This window comes from Tiliqua scincoides, chromosome 2, assembly GCF_035046505.1.
Source record: "Tiliqua scincoides isolate rTilSci1 chromosome 2, rTilSci1.hap2, whole genome shotgun sequence".
NCBI lineage: Eukaryota > Metazoa > Chordata > Lepidosauria > Squamata > Scincidae > Tiliqua > Tiliqua scincoides.
Genome location: NC_089822.1, coordinates 71,441,385 through 71,460,807, shown reverse-complemented (window position 1 = coordinate 71,460,807; position 19,423 = coordinate 71,441,385). Strand labels below are relative to the sequence as shown.

General features: G+C 43.5%; 2 protein-coding genes across 3 annotated transcripts in view; one reads left to right on the top strand and one right to left on the bottom strand.

Moving 5' to 3' along the window:
* Window positions 1-387: 387 nt before the first annotated feature.
* Window positions 388-4,467, bottom strand: TMEM252 (transmembrane protein 252). Its single transcript, XM_066616508.1, has 2 exons — window positions 4,190-4,467; window positions 388-2,038 (listed from the first exon to the last, which is right to left on the bottom strand). The coding sequence occupies exons 1-2, from the start codon at window positions 4,465-4,467 to the stop codon at window positions 1,765-1,767; spliced, it is 552 nt and encodes a 183-aa protein (XP_066472605.1). The 3' UTR covers window positions 388-1,764.
* Window positions 1,669-19,423, top strand: part of PIP5K1B (phosphatidylinositol-4-phosphate 5-kinase type 1 beta) — a 168,410-nt gene continuing 150,655 nt past the window's right edge. For both annotated transcript variants that reach the window (XM_066616506.1, XM_066616503.1), the window contains exon 1: window positions 1,669-1,931. The gene's annotated coding sequence lies outside the window, so the exon portion shown is untranslated. The remainder of the gene's footprint in view (window positions 1,932-19,423) is intronic.

Sequence of the window (19,423 nt, the reverse complement as noted above, 5' to 3'; positions counted from 1 at the left end):
TGGAACGCCTTAACCGTACACTGCAAAGTGCTATAAAATTAATAAACTGGCGCATAGGACAACATCTTTCCGAAGTGAAAGCACTGCCTTCATTATTCTGCTTGGTTAGGAAAGCTTGCCAGCATAACAAACCTTGGGTTACATGAACAAGTGGTCCTCATTCATGTTGTACTGAAAGGTAGTTGCTAGGGATGGTTGCTGTCTTGCATGGTGACGAGATGGGCGAAGATGGATATGGAAGAACGTGAACCAAAATATAAATTTCTTTCTTTGACTTTGAAGAAACTTGGAAGCTGAATGACTAAATGTATTGCAATTTATTTCTGATTTACGCTTGTCTAATATGGAAGTATGAATTCATCCCCTTCACAAACAAATGGTGCTTGTCTCTGGACTTTTTAAATACAAAGTTTTATTGTTGGAAAAAGAGAGTGCAGTGCAATATTAAAATAGTATGTAAACCAGGTAACCTCAAACACAATATAAAAATATTGTCATTACCAAAAAAAAAACAAGCTACAAACTGTTCAATAATCAGCCAAGAGAATCCCTCTACCAAAGCTGGCCAATGCTAACAGAAAACACAGTTGATGCCAAAGCTCCACAGGAGACAAAGTAATTGAAGATAAATAAATATGGACATAACGCACCCTATCACTAGTATTTATTTAACTGGAGTCCATGGACTCAATTTTCTTTAGGATCTGGAAAGCAGTTGGCTTGTATAAATAAGAGATATATAACAGAAATGTTATAGTTACATTATTTACGATGACAGTCCTATTTTTCAACCCAAGAGATATTCTTTGCTCATTATGTTCTGAACAGCATATTACATCTTTTACCAAATAGAATGCTTTGTTCACGTGCCTGGGGCAAATCCCCTTCACCTTATGTTCCTAAGACAGATCTTGCTCAAAATACCACAATTGTTAAGTACAAAACTAGTCTATAACCCAGATGGACTGAAGAATTTGCATTTAAACTGCTAGATTTGCATCCACTTCAGTGGAACTGCTTGAGCTTACATTGCAAATCTCTCATCTTACTTGGATTGCTTAACTGGGTTTCTGGTACAATCAAGTCAATTTCATTGAGTCATTTCAAATCACTTTTACAAAACCTATTTATTTCATCCCTTTCTATAGAGGAATACCTTCAGATCAATGTAGGCAGTTTCAAGTCTGTTTAGCTTTTGGGGGGAAAAAAGGAAGCCTCTCATCATTCTTGTAAATACAGAAAGCAGAATATAATGTTTCTCTTGCAATAACAGCATAGCCGGTCTGGCTCACAGTCTGTTTGTGTTCCCTCAATCATTAGTAGATCACAATGTTTTGCTGCAATTTTTTTTTCCACTCTTGCCTTTTTTTCAGAAATATTTTTCAGAAATCTCTCTGCCTTTGGCACTACCCCACATGCTGTTGTTGGTGATCTTTACATTAATGGTTCTCAAAGACACTTCTCAACATGGCAATGTGGAAACAAATGGACCCAATGTTGCAACCAGCCAGCAAGACTGGACTGCACTCAGCAATGCCGTCCTTTCATAACCTTAGGAACACCAGGTCTTATTGGTGTTTCTGAAATAGCCCCTCTAATGCTGCATGGCCAGCCCTTGAGTGCTATCACAGGGCTCTGTTTGTACCCAATGAATGGGACAGCACTGTCCTCGACAGCATTTTGCACACAGGCCACTAACCGTGGCCTGTCTCCCAGAATAGCAGATATGGCTTATCTCCTCCTCAGGTCCTTTGACAGCCTGTTCTAGTTGCAGCCAGCCTGCGCCACAGGAGCAGTTGAAGTGTCTTCCAGCACCGAGTCTTGTTCTCTAGCTTGCTGCTGCACCGATACTTCATATGAAGGCGGCTGCTGATTCTGGGGGTTGCCTTCCTCGATGAACTCCAGGCTGCTCTCTGTGTACAGAGGTGGAGGTATGCTGTAGCTATCCTTCTGTGGTTCCCGTTGGCAGACTGGCAGTGGGAAGGTCCACTTTTCAGGATTAGTGCTGTCCTCGTAAGAGGGAGGGTAGAAGTCAGGCCTGCATAAAACACAGCCAAGACAAAACCACACTTTGTGTTACATGCCTAGACTCTGTAGGTGAGATGCGAGTGTATCCCAGCACAGTCTATGCTTGCCCTGCTCCTCAGATCTTATAGCTGCTATTTGCCACATTGCCCTTCTTCTCAAAGGCCAAGGCAGGAGATAGACCCCAAAAGCCATTTTCATTGCTTCAAAAGGCACAACTGACGCCTGCTAAATAGAGATATCGGGAGGGGCTGGGGGGGAGATTCCGTTGCCAGTTTTGCATTGCAGGCCATTCTGTCTGTGACACTCCTCTTTTAGGAATACCTTTGTATCTTCCAGTGATGATGCGATAGGACTCAGTTAGGGTAGAGTGAATGTTATTTTTGCCTGATTGTACGTCATTCCCTTTCTTTTATTGGAGCCTGTTTCATTTGAGAAGGAAGTCCTCATTCTGTCTAAGCTTATTTCACAATCTGATTTATTTTGCAGTGTAGGCCACCAGCTCATTCAAAGAGCGAAATCTTCCTAGTTATCTAACCGGGGTATGTGCTGTGTTGTATTTATAGAGCCGCTGCTTTGCCTATTGTGAGTGTTTATGGTGCTGTTACTACAACAGAATAGGAAATGACACTGGTATCCATGGCCTATTAACAAACTTTGCCAGGCCTCTGGCCAGCCTGACTTGAGGGAACACTCATTGTAAAAGCATCAGTCGTCACTCCTGTCATGGCAACTTACACAGGAATCTCAAACGCAGGCTGGGCAGATAACATGGTAATAGCTTGAGGTTGCCATCCTATACATGTTTATCTTGGAGTAGGTCCCACTGAACTCAATGGGACCTGCTTGTGAATAGACATACCTTGGGTTGCATTGTTAGCCTTTCTCAGAAATACCTATACAAAGTATACCTTGTATGTATTGTATTTTCCAAGTACTGGAAAAATACTTCTGAGCCAAAAGTGCCAATGAGTTTTGAGTCATGCCTTCATATGAAAAGACCCAGGTTTGATTTCAAGATGTACTGTATCCAGCAACCATTTTAAAGTAATTTTTTATGCTGGGTCCCTCAATAGCAGTGCTTCTAATAATGGCTTTGCAGTTCATGAATGCATACACAGTACAGACATCTTGAATCCACTTCTTTTTTGGGATGTAGCCTTTCCATCACGAAAGCACATACACCAACAGGCACGAAGGGCTAAAATGTTGCTGCAGTACCAAACACAAACACCATTTGGTCATTCAGTTCCTTATATGTTAGGTTGATTTTATATGCTATGTTCAAGGATCACAGGAAGAAATTCTTTGCTAGTAAGGATTCACACTACAATCTCATGTAACTGTACTCAGAACTAAATCCCACTGTATTCATTGGGATTAGTCCCAGGTAAGTGTGCATAAGATTGCAGTCAATGAAGTAAACTAGGCTGAGAAGGACTCATCTAAGGCCATCTAGTGAGCTTCATAACTCACTACAGTTTTCCTACATTCTGTACCAAGTACTATGCTGGCTCTTTGCACAGGAAGATATTATCTGCGATGGAGATTGTTCCAAACACAGTACTCAGGGGAACCACTTTGTATTTTCACATAGATCTTTCTAACCCATAAAATAATTGGAACAAGATTAAACAATTAGAACATTTTTGCTTTAGGAAACAAACAGGAACAAAGCAAGCCGTCCTTACAATCAGAATATATATATAGGAAGAAGACTAGAAATAGGGATTGTATAGTACTATTTGTGGACCTAGAAAATCATGCTGAGAGTCTTGCCTAAAATATGTACTGTACTGCAGAAGAAAGAAATAGATTGTGAGGACAGAAGAATAATATAATTTACACAAAATCCAGGAAGCTCTCAGAAGAGCAAATAATACTGAACAGAGAGCAAAGAGAAGGTAAGGTAAATAGTATCGTGTTAATGAGAGATACAGAGGGAAAGCTATGGAACAAATGAAATGGAATAAATTCAGTTTCTCAGAACTACAAAAATAAATGAGAATCAAATTCAGATTATAAATGGCAAGCAGAAAACCGTCTGTTGCTATGTATATGTGTATTTTTGTATCACAACTGGAAGCAAATGGAACAAAATCATCTAAATATATGAGAAGCAAGAAATGATGGAAGGCCTAGAACAGAAACACACAAGACATACCTGTCTACAGTACTGATGTGATTGTGTTGAAGTCTCGGTGTTTCCTGTATAAAGCCTTGGAATAAACTCTTGTGCTTGCTGGCCTCATGACAGGTGCACCAGAAAATCCCAGAGAGGAGAAAAATAAACCCCGTGGGTAACAGGAAATAAGCAACAGGGAAGTTATTGCACTTGCAGGCAGAGATACCCGTTGAGATGCAAAAGGCTCCTAAGCAAATAATTGCAAAGCCGAGCAAGAGCACCAACAAGCGAAGAAGCGAAAGAAGTTTCTTTGGCATCATTGTGGTTAGCTCTAGTCTCAAGCTCCGCCTGAGTCTCTCACTTCCAGCTCTGCAAGTTTTAGCTCTTCATGGTTTTATATATGCTCGGGGACCAACTGGCCTTTGGACAAGGAAGAGTAGCAGGTAGTGTTAAGACACTCATTAACCATATGAAACAGACATAAAATCCCAAGAGATTAATTTGTAATCAAGCATCGCTCAAGAAGAGGCAACAAATGCTTCCTGTATCATTTTGCTGCCAGCACAAACTCGACCTGCAAGTTTTCATAGGAACAGAAGCATGAGGCTTGTTCCAATATTTGGCAATCTGTGCCTTCATTGTATTCTTTTATTTCAAATAAGATAATCATAATTCTCAATTAAAAAGTGAATGCTTTAATGGAGGTGTTCTTCCATTGTTATGTTGTGATTTTTTGAGATTTTTTGTTTAGTTTTTGGCATCTTTATTTAACACATTTAGGCTGCAATCCTATTTAGATTTATCTGAGATTAAGTCCCATTAACCTCAGTTTGTCTTACATCTGAGTGGACATGTAGAAAATAGTGCTGGTACTTTGATTATCTCTCTGGGCTTTACCTGGGTGCTGAAATCAATGGCAAGATATAAAAAAGACATGGGCAGTCCAATCGGCAAACAGTCCCTGTGTGCCAATGCAGCTGTATCAATGCATTATCCACTGCATCCCACCGGATAGTTTTGCCCTCAGGAGGCCTCCTTGGATTAAGGGAACATTTGTTCCCTTGCTGCGGGGTAAGTCCATGCCTGACCACAGGATCTGCTTGGACCTGTGCCAGCAATATCTCTGGTTCAAGTCCCCATGAACTAGTGAAGGCAGATTGGGTCCAGGAAGGGAGTGAGGATTCAGGAGGTGCTGCCGCCAGCAAACCAGCCTAGGTATTATCCATACTCTTCCTTGCCTCCCTGTTCTGCCCTCCCCCACCCCATTCCACCTCCTCCTTGCCTCCCACCCACTGCCTGGGCAGCCTTACCTCAGACAGTGGGCATTCCGTGTCCATTGCCACACAGGCCTGACTGCTTGCTGCCTGCAGCGGTGGCTAGGCCAGTCTCTGGCATTGTTGTGTTTGTGATAACCAGAAAGCATATTATGCTGTCAGAACACACATTCCAGCAGCTTACTGGCCCAATAGGATTGGGCAGAAAGGCTGCTTAAAAGATTTTGGTGTGATGCTATCCAAACAGGTACACCAGTTGCATGAACGTAAGTAGTGTTGCAACCTAACGGTCCAAACCTGTGAGGTGCTTTAATGAGAAAGCTTCAAGGATCTAGTACTAGCATTCCAGAGACAGATACTAGTACAATTTGTGCTTTCCAACCATTACTGAGACCCATCCCAGTTACACTGTCAGACAGGACAAATCCTGGATATTTCTGTGCTGGGAACTGCAGGATAAAGACCAGGGGGCAGGTGAAGGAGCATGTTGCTGTTGCTAAAATGAAACTCTAGTCCCTGCAACTGTGTTCTGTGTTCTGTTGTATTAATGAATATTTGTCCATTCTTTCTATGGAAAACATTTCCAGGGTGGCTTACAAAAGGAACATTAAAAACAACAATAAAATAGATATCTGATTTTGTCTGCAAAACTTACATGTGAGACCATCAGCACAAGTGCTGAAACAGGGACAATGTTCCTGGTAAATAGGTTTGCAATGCACCATAATGACACACTCTACCTAGCACATGTACCTTGTTATCATATTTGTATTCGTAAATGTACAAAGGAATCAAGGCCACTGGGTAAAATTGACAGATGCTGCCCAACTGCCAGTCACACCATAAAACCTAGTTGTAAATCAACCTACTGCTAGTTCTTTCTGTGTTATTTCCCTCTCTGTTAATATGAGGTGATGACCCATCGCCAAGGGTGATGGAATGTGCTAGATGTCGCAGAAAAACACCAGAGCTTAATGTATACAAGGAAGGCTTCCCTTCTGTGACATCCATAGGAGATAATCCTGCTAGAACCTTTTACGCCAAGACTAAATGCACACTCCGCTTACATTGTGTGTGTCAGCTGAAACGAAATATGACACAGTAAAAAGAAATCAGAACTGCATTTAAAACAATTGCAGTTGACAAGCCTAAAATGCAAGCATAGTTTGGGAAGGTTTTAAACAGCGGCTCATTAAATGTTTGAGTTCGTTTATTATAATTCTTTTAAAGGCAGAACTACACATTATGAGGCAAACACAGGGTTTCAATCCTGTGAGGATCTTGTAAGAGAGCCCTGTTGCAGAGAAGAGTGGCAGGTATGAGATGATTACCTCTTCCCTTGCCAGCCAATTTCTTCCTATAATCTCACCCTTTCACCCAGGCGCTGTTCTCTGCAGCCAGATTATAAGTGTCCGTGGCCCAGTAAGGAGGGTGTGCAGCAAGAATCTGCAGGATAGGGAAGCGTCAAACAACTTCTTTCCCACCTGCCAGTTCTCCTCTGAAAACAGCCTGTGCTCTGCACCCCATGTTACTATTAATTGACAGACTGGTAGTTCTGTGCTAAATTGGAAAAAAAACACTGACTTGAAATGCCTTTAAACAAAGTTAAATGCCCCTACAGATTCTAGGTCTGCAGAATCTTATATATCAAATTTATTCCGGACATTAGATCTCTAGGGTAGAATGGAAAGCAATCAAAATGTGCACTTAAAAAGTGCATGTGAGTTCATGGACCAAATGGATCTAAGCACATTTTAATATAAAATTGCATATAAGACTAGAGTAGATTATCCTAGCATGGAGGGCTCTTTGGCATTGGGCCCAATTTGGAGCAATTGGTCCAATTGGTTTAAAGCTGAACCTGCCCCTAGAAGTAGTTTATGATAGATTTTTGTGGTGGTCTTGTCCAAAACCAATGGGGCTAGGATGGAAAGCAGACAGTGGGCTCTTCATAATGCATTTTTGCTATTCAAAGCTACCTGTCTGAACTTGTGATCTGACATGACAGTAAAAAATGATGCAGATTCTTCCAAGGTGAGTTCCACGCACAGAGTTTTCATCACCATTGGAAACTAGCCTTTAAAATGCTTCAAAGGTTGAAGGGAAAATCAAGAGCCTGAGCTAGAGCCCAAGGTTTTGCCTTCACTTCCATTGGCTTGGCATGGAAATGGCAATAAACCACAAAAGGCCACATCTGCACCCTGGATTGTAGCTCAGCCATTGGATTGCAGCTCACTAGATGCGTGATATATTCTAGTTATGCAATATGCAAAGAATATAGTATTTGCAAAAATATAGCCAAAAATAGCTAGTTTGAAATAAACTGAAAGGGGGCCTGGCTAGTGGCTGATCCAGGCTTGCAAGCAAGATGAGTATTTCCTTTCACTTTTATCTGCACCACCATCTCCTTCCTGCTGCAGGGGCTGTTGGATGGTCAGGACCCCCTTTTGAGCAGGCTAAAGTAGACTGTGACTTCAATCAAATTAGAGCAGCTTTAAACACCTGTGTAATCTAGTTCATCCTTCATTTTTAGCACTGAACCTAGAGTAATTTGGCATGCAATAATTAAAAAGTTACCTTGAGAGTTGAACTGGGCATTGGGTTCATCAAAAAAAATGCATGATTGTTTGCTAGATTCCTGATAAGACTGAACTCAACAAACTTCTGACTCATTCTTGTATGTATCTTATAAATGGTCATAAAAATAAATTCCCAGATGACACTGAGAACGAATCCGCCAGGAAATAAATTATAGCAGAAAGTTTTTCACAAGGCCTTTTTATTTTCTCATAAACTTGTATACCTATTTCAAAAGAAAGAACACAGTGTCCCTTTTGTGATTGACTGCCATCCAGCATCTCCTAATCATTACCTAGTGACTACCCATTGGTAGCCAATTCACCATGCCTTGCAAATGCAATCAGCAAGTCTCCCACCATTATCTTCCATCAAACTCTTCACCTATGGAACTTACTGGTCAGAGATGAAATTAAACCATGCTTCACCACTTCAGGTTCACATCACTGTGAATTCAATAGCTGCATCCCATACATTAACCTTACCTTCAAAAGTATAACCACTGGTAAAACTTGTTTTATAAAACAGAACACTCCCACTGCAAGTCCACCCATGCAGTATGCATTCTCAAACACAAGTATACATACTCAGCAACTGAGTATGTTGGCAAAACCACAAAAGAGCATAGTACGCATTTCCTAAATCATAAATCATAAGAATAGCCCTGCTTGATCAGGCCATAGGCCCATCTAGTCCAGCTTCCTGTATCTCACAGTGGCCCACCAAATGCCCCAGGGAGCACACAAGACAACAAGAGAGCTGCATTTTGGTGCTCTGGTTATATATATGGTTATATATGATAATATATGATTTGGTTATATATGATTATATAAATATATAATTGGGCTGGTTATATATGATTATATAAATCGTATTTAACAACAAAGAGGCACAAGCAGCCTATAGCTAAACATTTCTGTTTGGATGACCACAGCCTTTCTGACTCAGAGATTTTTCCCATTTTATCAAACCCTGGGGTATTGAAGTCAAATGTCGGGATATACAGATGAAAGAACCATACACCCCATAGTCTCAAACTTGAGAACAACACGTAAGGCCCAATCCAATATTCAAGTGTACCTCCATGAACACTAGTGCAACGACAGCCCTGCCAGTGTAGAAGCCCGTCCGCTGACAGATGTACCATGGATGCAGGTGCAATGCTGGAAGAACATCCTAGCAATTATTTGCTTTTTGCAACTGATGCCACTGTGACTTGTGAAGGAAGCTGGAGTACTATGGCATCCTCAGTGATTATGAGCCCCCAGTTTTCTGCTGCCACAGTATATGAATGGCAATAGCAGGAGGACGGCATACCCTGGCAGGTGCTTTGATGCAGCGAAGGGCATGAAGTGATGGGCTAGTTGGGTGGGCTGCTGCAGTAGGCAGTGCCAGCCTAATGCTTGGTCCATGTAGTGCTAATAGATTCATGCACTACCAAACATGCCTGTTTGCAGTGATGCAAGGTGTTAAATGTCAGAGAGGGTGCTCTTTACCTGTCTCCTGTTGTGGCTGGGTGGTTAGTGAGCAGCACTGTGGAGTGTCTGATGTGGATTCTAGACCTGCCAACAAGACCTCTTATCTTTTGTCCCTGCCATGGGTGTTTCTGGCCTCTTATGCAAACAGTGAGGGCCTTGCTAGTGACGACAAATCTCTTGACTGGACTTGAACCTGTCTCACCTGACACCCAGCCTGTGCCTTTGTGTAATGAGCCACCACCACCCTGTTTGGCCTGAATGCTGTTGAGGCTTCTCTTGTGATTCATCCTCTCCTGGCAAAGGTTTTCCTTACCGCTGGCAGCTACCCTCACAGAGATGCGAACCCTTGCTATGGAGAGTCTTGCCCATTGCCTTCATCTGACTGCCCTCTTACAAGGAAGCTGTCTTTCAACCTGTGCTTTATTCTGCTCTGCTCAAAAGGCATTCCTTGGATAGATGTATCTGTATGAGGGGACATGAATCCTGGATAGAGGGGTCCATAGCAGCTCTTTGCTTTTGCCCCTCTGCTGGTGATGCTATTGTAACTCCTATAGGAGATGGGATGACATCCTTGTGTTGTGTGTATTTGTGTGTGCCTGGGGCATCTCCCCATGGTTGGGGGTGGTGCCTGTGGCTGCATTATTCATTCCTAGTAGCTGGTAGGGAGGTAGTGTCCCCAGCATTGGCCGCTCATTGGTCCTGCACCTGCCCCCACTCACTGCTCAGTTCACCTTGGCAGCATTTCTCTGGCTGCCAGAGTTGCCATGCAATTGGATACTGTGATCGAATCCTTGGGAATCATATTGATGATGCATGGTTGTCTCACAGATGATGTGCTGATGTTGCAGTGACGACACACTGATGGTACAGCAATGTGGAACTGCTGTTCGGCTGCTGCTCCATGGATAACAGACTGTGCCAGTGTGTCCATGGATGCAGGAAGTGTTACTGGGAAGACTCTATGACATGTGATACAGTCAGAAATAAAAGGGCCACATTCTACCCACTGAAGAAGTTGTGCCATTACTTAGTTAAAATGGCTGTCTCTTTGAAAATCTGTAGGTGTTTAAGGGCCCAGTCCTCACCAACTTTCCAGCATCGATGTAGCTGCAATGCAGCCAATGCAACCTTGAGAAGGCCTCCATGACTGCCCCCCCCAACACAGGCTGCAGTGCGTGCCTTGTTGGCAAGGCTACATTGGCACTGTAAAGTTGAATAGGATTGGGCCCCAAGTTGGGCTTGTCATTCTCAGATGTGTAAATAGATGTTTACTGTTCTTGAGGTAGATGGGACTCGTTAGCCTGGGAAGGCAGCTCATCTGCGAGAAGCAATACTCTGATCCCAAACCTTCACTGCCTTGTTGCTACATCCAGTTATGGAAAAGGCTTCAAGAGTCAACCTTGAGGCAAAATCCAGAGCCGGAGTCCCTGAGGCAGTTCATGGCTGAACACAGTCATGCTCTGGCAACTCCTGCGATGCCGCTGGAACCAACCGCTTCTGCCTTTCCATTGGACCATTTCAGCGACATGGAGAGGGGGATTTGCTGCATGGGTAACAGTCTGTCCTCCATATCTACTTTACCCAGGCTTCGTGCACTGGAGAGGACACTCTGTTCCAGAACCACCATTCAGAGCGTGATACCATAGTCTTCCAAGACTGAAGGATGCCAACAACATGGTTCTTGAGGTTCACCTGCTGTGCTTTGGAAAAGAAGGTGTCCTTCAAGAAGCAGAGATGAGGCTTCAGTGACCCCGTTTTAAAAGGAAGCACAAGTTGTTCCTCTTCCAAGTTCTTGTGTAGCTTCAATAATGTAACCAGCCCCTGGCTGGCCCATGGCTTCTACCCAACATCAAACAGCAGGAGAGGAAGGCTGGGCTTAAATTCTTAAAAAGGAATGTAATCTCTTCATTTCAGTCATCGATTTACAAAGTCTTGGCAGGAAAGCTTGAGGCATTTCCTTTGTGAAGAGGCAATTAATTGTGAACCCAACATGACTCCACTGAGTTGGGGCAATGTCCATTTGTCTAAATGTGCCTTCAGTTTGGCAGGATTCTAGAATCCAAAGAAAATGGATGCATCACCTTAGTCAGCGCAGCTGATGAGCAAAGTTATAGCTTGATGGGGCAGTGAGCTTCCACAGGAATACTGGAGTGTTTAAAATACTGTTTTTATGATCAAACAGTTGTGATGGTGCCTCCTTCATTCACCCACACTGTCCATGATCAAGCTTGGCTATGATAATATCCCTGCTAACTGGGCAAAGCAGTTTTTCAAGTGCAGGGAGGAGAGTCATTGTCCTTTTCACCTCAGCACAGTATCTTTTCTAGTGGCTGTTAGTTGGTATTTCTTATGCATCTTTTAATATTGTGAGTAAAAGGGCTGTTGGTCTTTTATTACAGTTCTGGAACCTGCTAGCTTTATTCTCCTGGTTGCTGAAGTGCCATAGCACATAGCACCACAAACATTTTGGGGATGATTTATTTATTTAAACCTTTACTGTATGCAATACAACCAAACTCTTTTCTGTTGGAAGATGGTATTTATGCAATTTATGCAGGAACTCAGTCACCTCCATTACATCAAGGAGTCATGACGGCCATTGGATTCTTGCCATGGACTAATCGTTCTACTATCAGATTCCTGGAGAAAAGTGACATTGATGTGTGACAATTAACCAATGAGAGAAGACTGAAGGTGTAATTCCTTTCCCCCTTATCATTTGGCAAGCTTTTCTTGCTGGAGATTTGTGTTTATGTTGTGCTACTTGCGTGCCTGGGAAGCAAATGCTCAAGGCAACTAGTAGCACAAGTCCATGATTCCCATTGCAATCTTGGCCCATTAGACATCAAGACGCCGTGATTTGGTTCTCATTAAAGAACAGCATTAAATGACGGGAAAAAAGAACAGCAAGGGTCTTGTGAATGGATTTGAGGGCTGCTCCGTTTTTGTTGGACAGCTTCTCAGGTTGAGCAACCCTGTTAACCATAACATTTCGAGTCAACTCAATAGTATTGTTTTGCTTTTGTTTGCAGCTAGAAAAGCAAGGGACAAAGTTGTTTCCTGCCTTCTTCAACTATACTTAAGTTGTAGACAGGAGAATAGATGGGTTTTGCTCTGGGACTGACTCCTTTCAACAACAGATTCCTGGAGGGAAAATGGATTTGTGCTTCCTGGTTCAGCCTGGGCCACCACCTATTGGGGTGAATGTGAGAACAACTCCACATGTCTAAGGCCTGTAGTTGCATTTAGGAAATATTAGGGTCTCTACTTGTGCCTTTAGTCTCTATGTGCAGAGTGGCTCCAGCAGGTCTGCTACCTGAGTTTGCAGGGATCTTCCATCTCTTCACCCACCCACCCCACTCCCTTTAGGGAAGCAATAAGGCAGACAAGGAGCATAAGAGAGAAGAGGAGCACAGCAAACAATCTAGAGAGCCTGTCCCTCCCTCCTCCTCCTCCTTCCCCTTGTCTTACCATTGAGGTGGGCTATCCATCCATTGCTGCCTTTTCTTCCTTTCTTCTCTGCCAATTCAGTTGAAAGAAACCTTGGAGAAGCAAGGAGGAAGAGGTGGCAGCAGGTGGATGGCCTGCTTGAAAGGGAAGATGAGGATGGCCTGGAAGGACTCTGTCTCCATCCCCGCCTCCTTCTTGCTGGATGGATTGTGAGCCAGAAAAGGGCAACAGGCAGATGTGAGTTGCAGGCCACCCGTCATAAGTTCACAGTTCCTTACAGCCCACCGCTTGAAGCAACTGCATCCCTCAACCTCATATCTAGGCTGGCCCTGCTTATGTGCCTACAGTTGTATGAGTAGAATCTGTTCTTACCTTTGGGCAAATGGGTCCACTTGCACAAAGGTCAAGGTGAGGCCAGTGAGTGTGATCCCTCCTCCTCTACACATTTGCTGTATACATGAATGGGTAGACAGAGGGAAGCATTTCTGCTTCTTCCAGCAGAGAACCAAAAGCCAAGGCAGTAGCCATCTTGAATTAAGTTCAGTATTTCTGAGCATTATAAACATTCCCAAGCACATCCGTAATTGTCCCAAATGCATTGGTTTGTCTCCATATGCTTTTCCCTGGGCATTATTTTAACCCCCTCTCCATTGCCTCTGAACAACTTATGTCTCCATGCGTTTCTGGCTTGGTCTTTATGTTTTCACTGTGCAAGAGGTGTGTGGCAAACAGTTCATAGTTCTCATGTGGTTCTACATGCCTGTATTATAGTCCTCTAAATGTATGTTGGCAACCTTCAGTCTTGAAAGACTATGGTATCGCGCTCTGAAAGGTGGTTCTGGAACAGCGTCTAGTGTGGCTGAAAAGGCCAATTCAAGAGTGACAATCCCTTCCACACTGGGAGCAAGTGCAGTCTGTCCCTGATCTGTCTCCCTGGCTATGGGCCTTCCTTCTTTGCCTCTTTGCCTCAGTCTGTTGGCAAAGTGTCTCTTCAAACTGGGAAAGGCCATGCTGCACAGCCTGCCTCCAAGCGGGCCGCTCAGAGGCCAGGGTTTCCCACCTGTTGAGGTCCACTCCTAAGGCCTTCAGATCCCTCTTGCATCGCAGCTGTGGTCTACCTGTAGGGCACTTTCCTTGCACGAGTTCACCATAGAGGAGATCCTTTGGGATCTGGCCATCATTCATTCTCACAACATGACCAAGCCAACGCAGGCGTCTCTGTTTCAGCAGTGCATACATGCTAGGGATTCCAGCTTGTTCCAGGACTGTGTTGTTTGGAACTTTGTCCTGCCAGGTGATGCCAAGGATGCATCGGAGGCAGCACATGTGGAAAGCGTTCAGTTTCCTCTCCTGTTGCGAGCGAAGAGTCCATGACTCGCTGCAGTAAATAAGCTCAGTAAAATAAATAAGCTCAGTAAAATTCATTCATTCATATAAGTTCCATCTCTAATGTATTCATTTATGTACATTTATTCAAATTTGAAATGTTAATTAATTCTTTTTTCCCCAGCCCCTGACACAGTGTCAGAGAGTTGATGTGGCCCTCCTGCCAAAATGTTTGCCCACCCCAGGTCTACTTTGACATAGTTTAACAAACTTACAGTAGCACATGTGACACTGGACCTGACCTGCCAAAGAGTTCAGGACTCTACCACCAGCCTTACTTACCCCTTGACCTAGAGGCCTATTCTCCTGGGCCCCACCCAATGACCTGAATATTTTTTTATTATTATTTCAGCAGTTGGCAACCTAAATGATCCTCCTCTTTATCAGTATCACTCTTGCCCTTAAATTAGTTGTTAATATTGTTTGCTAATATTTATTCAGAGCATTTCCTAGCCAGGCTGTTCAGCCCCAAAGGCCCGCAGGAAGACTAACAACAATTAGAAGCACAATTTTAAAGTGCAACAAAAACAGAGCAAACAAAAATGTGTCATTCCATATCTGGCATTTGGGTGTTAAAGGTTAAATCCAGCTCTTAAATCCAGTTGGATTCAAACAGCTCTGGAGCTTGTGCAGTTGTTTTGAGACTGGCCAGATGTATTCCATGGTTGAAGGCATGTGATGCAGCCACCTTGCTAAGGGCAGCTGGTCTAGATCTGGTCAGTCCTGCATGGCCGACCACCTGGAAAACCTCACATATGCTGCTTTGAGTTCCAAGCTGACAGAAAGGTGGGATACAAATGTATCAAATACATAAAATATGTCTGGTTCTACTCAGCAAACTGGCCACCGTATAATGCACCAAAGGAAGTTGCCAGCCAGTCTTCATAGGCAGTCCCAATGCATCACAGTCATCTACAGCAGTGTTTCTCAAACAATGCTACTCTTACCACTGGTGGTACTTGAGGTGGAGTCTAGTGGTACTCACAGAACCTCCAGACTCCCACTACCTGGCAGTAAGACCAGCAATGCAACGTAACAAACAGCGGTAGGAGGCTCCGCTCAGCAGGCAGAGCTCCACGGTGTGCTTTTCTCATGATCGAAAAAGTCCTCCCATCCAACCTGAGCCTTTTACTGGTGTTTGTTGTGTTAGGTCTGGCCTCCCAATCCAGAATTGATGACTTCATTGCTAGTCTGGTGGCACTTCCAATAGGTAGACCACAAAGTGATATAGCTGGAAGAAAATATTGAGAACTGTTGATGGTATGTTGCCAGAGGCATACTGTTGCTTGGCTTCCACTAAGGAAGCCCAAGCTAAACCCTCCCTTTTCATGTCTCTCTTTTTGTTCTTTTTCAGTCACTTTTGCCCTCTCTAGCCTTTCACACTGCAAATTTGCCAGTAGATATCCAGTGGGTGAATGGAGATACTACAGACTCCATAGCTTGTCTCTGTTGAAAAATGAGATCATGGTAATTAAGATTTCTGTGACATTATCTGCTGCCCTCATTGGCCTCCACATAAGAGAGGATATTGCAGTGATGTGCGATAATACTGGCGCTGAGCGCACACTGCACTTACTGACCCTGAGGGGAATATTGCTGTTGCACTTACTGACTTCTTTTATTTGCCGGCAATCAGATTCATGCAGAAAATTGACCCATCAGAGATTAGATATAAAACTGATCTGCTGATGTTTGTGAAATAATGACTTGCAGTTGTCACTGTTTGTGGGAGGCATCCAGTGTTGCATGGCACCCTATTACATTCTGTGGAAGTGTGATTTTCCCATGGTGGGAGTCAGTTCTTTGAGATACCAAACAGGGACATCACAAGAGTGAAGAAAGACCTCTGTAAGGGGGGGACATGTTATTTTAGGGCTGAGGGGTGGGCTGTTTGGGTTCTGGAGTGGCAATTTAATCTGGTCCTGCTTATTGCTTCTCTATACATGTTCTCTATCCTGTTTAGTGGTGTTACAAGGGTAATTGTGTTTCTTTTCTTTATCTGGTAGGTTTCTTTTTCCAAAGCTATGGAATTGGGCTGAGTGTGGGTTTCGTGTGGTTCAGTGCAGGGCTGATTTTTGCTGAGCTTGCCGGGGGGGGGGGGGGTTGGTTTTAATGATAGGAGGAATATTACATTGTGTTTTACCAGAACAAGAGATTGGGATGGAAATTGGGGTGCCATGACAGAAGTAGTGATGGACTGAGAGAGGTTTGGTGGTGGGAGTTGGATGGACCATTTTCAGAAACAGAGGACTTACTGTTTAAAAACCATTCCTCTTTCTGGTCCTCTTTCCAATCCTGGGATTCTTGCTAATTTTTTGATAGTCCCTGTGATTTGAAGATGCAACTGTTTAGCAGCATTATCAACAGGGGTAGATCAGGCCCGCGGAGGAGGCCTCTTCCATTACCTAACCCCCTTTCTAGGCCTGGAAGCCCAACACTGAGCTTCTTGGACATGTGTAAGCAATTTTGCTGACACAGATCAGGGTAACCTCACTGAGCAGGCTGGAGCTCTGCACAGGGTAAGGGAACAAATGTTCCCTTACCCCAAGGAGAACTCCAGCCTGCTCAATTCCAGCACTGTATATGGCATGGGCCGTGCAGTTCTGTTGCACCAGTGCTGGATAGGATTGGGCTGTAAATCATGCAGTTCCCCCCCCCCCGATATTGTGATGGAACCAATCCTTCATGGATACTGAGGGCCCACTGTATATGTGAATTTGAGATTTACTGACTCTGAACCACATTTACAATTTGGTTGCCTGTTTGGAGAGCACCTTTTGGAGCACTTCACCACCTGCTTTGGCAGTGTCACCTGCAAACTTGGCCACCTCACTGTCTTTACCCCCAACTCCAGATAAGTTATGAACAAGTTAAAAAGCCCCCAATCTCATGACAGATCCTCCGGGATACCCACTTGTCACTCCCCTCCACTGTGAGAATTGCCCAAGTATTCCTATTCCCGGCTTTCCTCTCTTGAACCACTTACCAACCCACAGTGCTCCCCTATGCAAGCATATAGCTTTGTTGAAGCATATTCACAGGCATTTAGCTTTGCTGGTGCTTCTCTGGGAGATAGAAAGGACAAACACAGACAATGAGTTTTAATAGCGAAACATTTCAGTGGACCACCTGCGTGGAGGCTACAAGATAAGAAGTGGGGAAATCAACAAAGAACATGCGAACTCAAAACATGGTTTCAATTTAAGAGCCACTTGTTTGAACCATAACCCAAAATGGATGCCTGTCAGAAAGCAGCTATTTTCAGACTTGGCAGATAAATAAAGAATGGGGCAATGTAGCATCACATCAGTGGCAAGAGAAGGAGGTGGGAACATAACAGAAATAGGTTGACAGCGTTCTTCTTGACAATCCTATGCATGTCTACTCAGAAGTAAGTCCCATTAGTGCCAATGGGGCTTTCTCCCAGGAAAGTGTGGATAGAATTGGACTGTAAGGCTACAATCCTATTCACAATTATCTGGGAGTAAAACCCATTGATTATAATTAGACTTACTTCTGAGTAGACATGCATAGATTGGGCTCTCAGTGTGTTTCACAACTCTACATCCAGAACAATTCATCATGCACAGTTTATTCTCACCATGCTGTTATTCTTATTATTCTCACCACAGTTTATTGAATCACCATGCTGGGGGATGCTGTCCCTGCTGAATTTCTGCCTTGTTTAAGCTGTTAAAGGCACAAACCTCTGGTAAAGGTGATGGCAATCCTGGCTAATAAGTGAAAATTGTTTTTACAGATATTTTATTTATTTATAGTATTTTTATCATGCCTTTCTTCCACACCAAAGGCAGTTAACAATATCAAACACAAAATCAATACAATAGATAATAAAAACAATTAAAACACCCAGGATCACCATATTAAAATATGTCATTAAAAAGCACCAGCCCCTGGTAACAGTTAAAAGCCTTTATGAATAAGAAGATCTTGAGGCCCCACAGAAAGGTCTCTGGAGGGGAGCTGTTCTTAATTCCAGGGGAAGGGAATTCCATAAATGAGCTATGTCTCAAGTGCTGTCAATCACACATGAGATTTAAAGAGGCTTGTCTTTAGTTTGCTTTCAGCTGAATTTGCACTGCAAAAGAAAACATGGCTGAAATTAGCTTTACAAATGCCTTTCCTTTTTCATGTGAACAACAACCAGACATTTGGGTAGATCAGGGGTGTCCAAACTTTTTGGCAGGAGGGCCACATCATCTCTCTGACACTGTGTTGGGGGCTGGGGGAAAAAAAGAATTAATTTACATTTCAAATTTGAATAAATTTACATAAATGAATACATTGGAGATGGAACATATATGAATGAATGAAGGTCTTGCAATAGCTCAAGGCCTATAAAAGGCCTTGCACAAAGCAAGGCCAGTCTTTCCTTTGCAGCTGCTGCTGCATCACAGATGTGAAACAGCAAGCAGAGGAGGGAGCCCTCGTCCCACAGCTCATGCGAGAGGTTGAACAGTTGACCGTCATGCTGAGAGCAGTTGTGTCAGGCCAATGCAGGCTCCAGCAAGTCTCCAGAGGGCTAGAGGCTCATTGAAGACTGGAGTCTCCCTGCAGGCCAGATTGGGAGTCCTGAAGGGCCGCAAGCAGCCCCAGGGCTGGGGTTTGGGCACCCCTGGGGTAGATATTAACATAAACAGCTTAAGAAAGGCTCCAAGACTAAAGGCGCAATCCTATCCAACATTTCAATGCAATGCAGCCCTGAGGTAAGGGAATAAAGTTCCTTTATCTTTAGGGGTGTCTCTGTGACTGCCCCTCCACCACAGAATGCAGTGTGCAACCCATTGGCATGCACCAGCACTGGAAAGTTGGAAAGGATTGGGCTCCAAAGCCTCTGGGTGAAACATCCATACAGCAGGAGCAGTGGAACTGGGATGTTATGTAATGTGACTCTCTGGTTCCACCTGGTGTCTGAAATACTAAGCCTTTTAATTGGAAAGTATAACCTGAAGACAACAAACTTCACTCAGAAACTGGGCCCACCTTGAACATGGAAGTCAGTTTACAGTAAGCTGACTAAATTATAAAAAATAAATTATTTTTTACTATAATAGCTATATATAGATCTCCTCTCCTCTTTCTCGTCT

Bases quoted from the DNA above. Each gene is read 5' to 3' on its own strand.
- TMEM252 (XM_066616508.1), bottom strand. From the start codon at position 4,467: ATGCCAAAGAAACTTCTTTCGCTTCTTCGCTTGTTGGTGCTCTTGCTC. The intron at 2,039-4,189 runs GTATGTCTTGTG...TGTTTTATGCAG, and splicing joins CACATCAGTACTGTAGACAG to GCCTGACTTCTACCCTCCCT.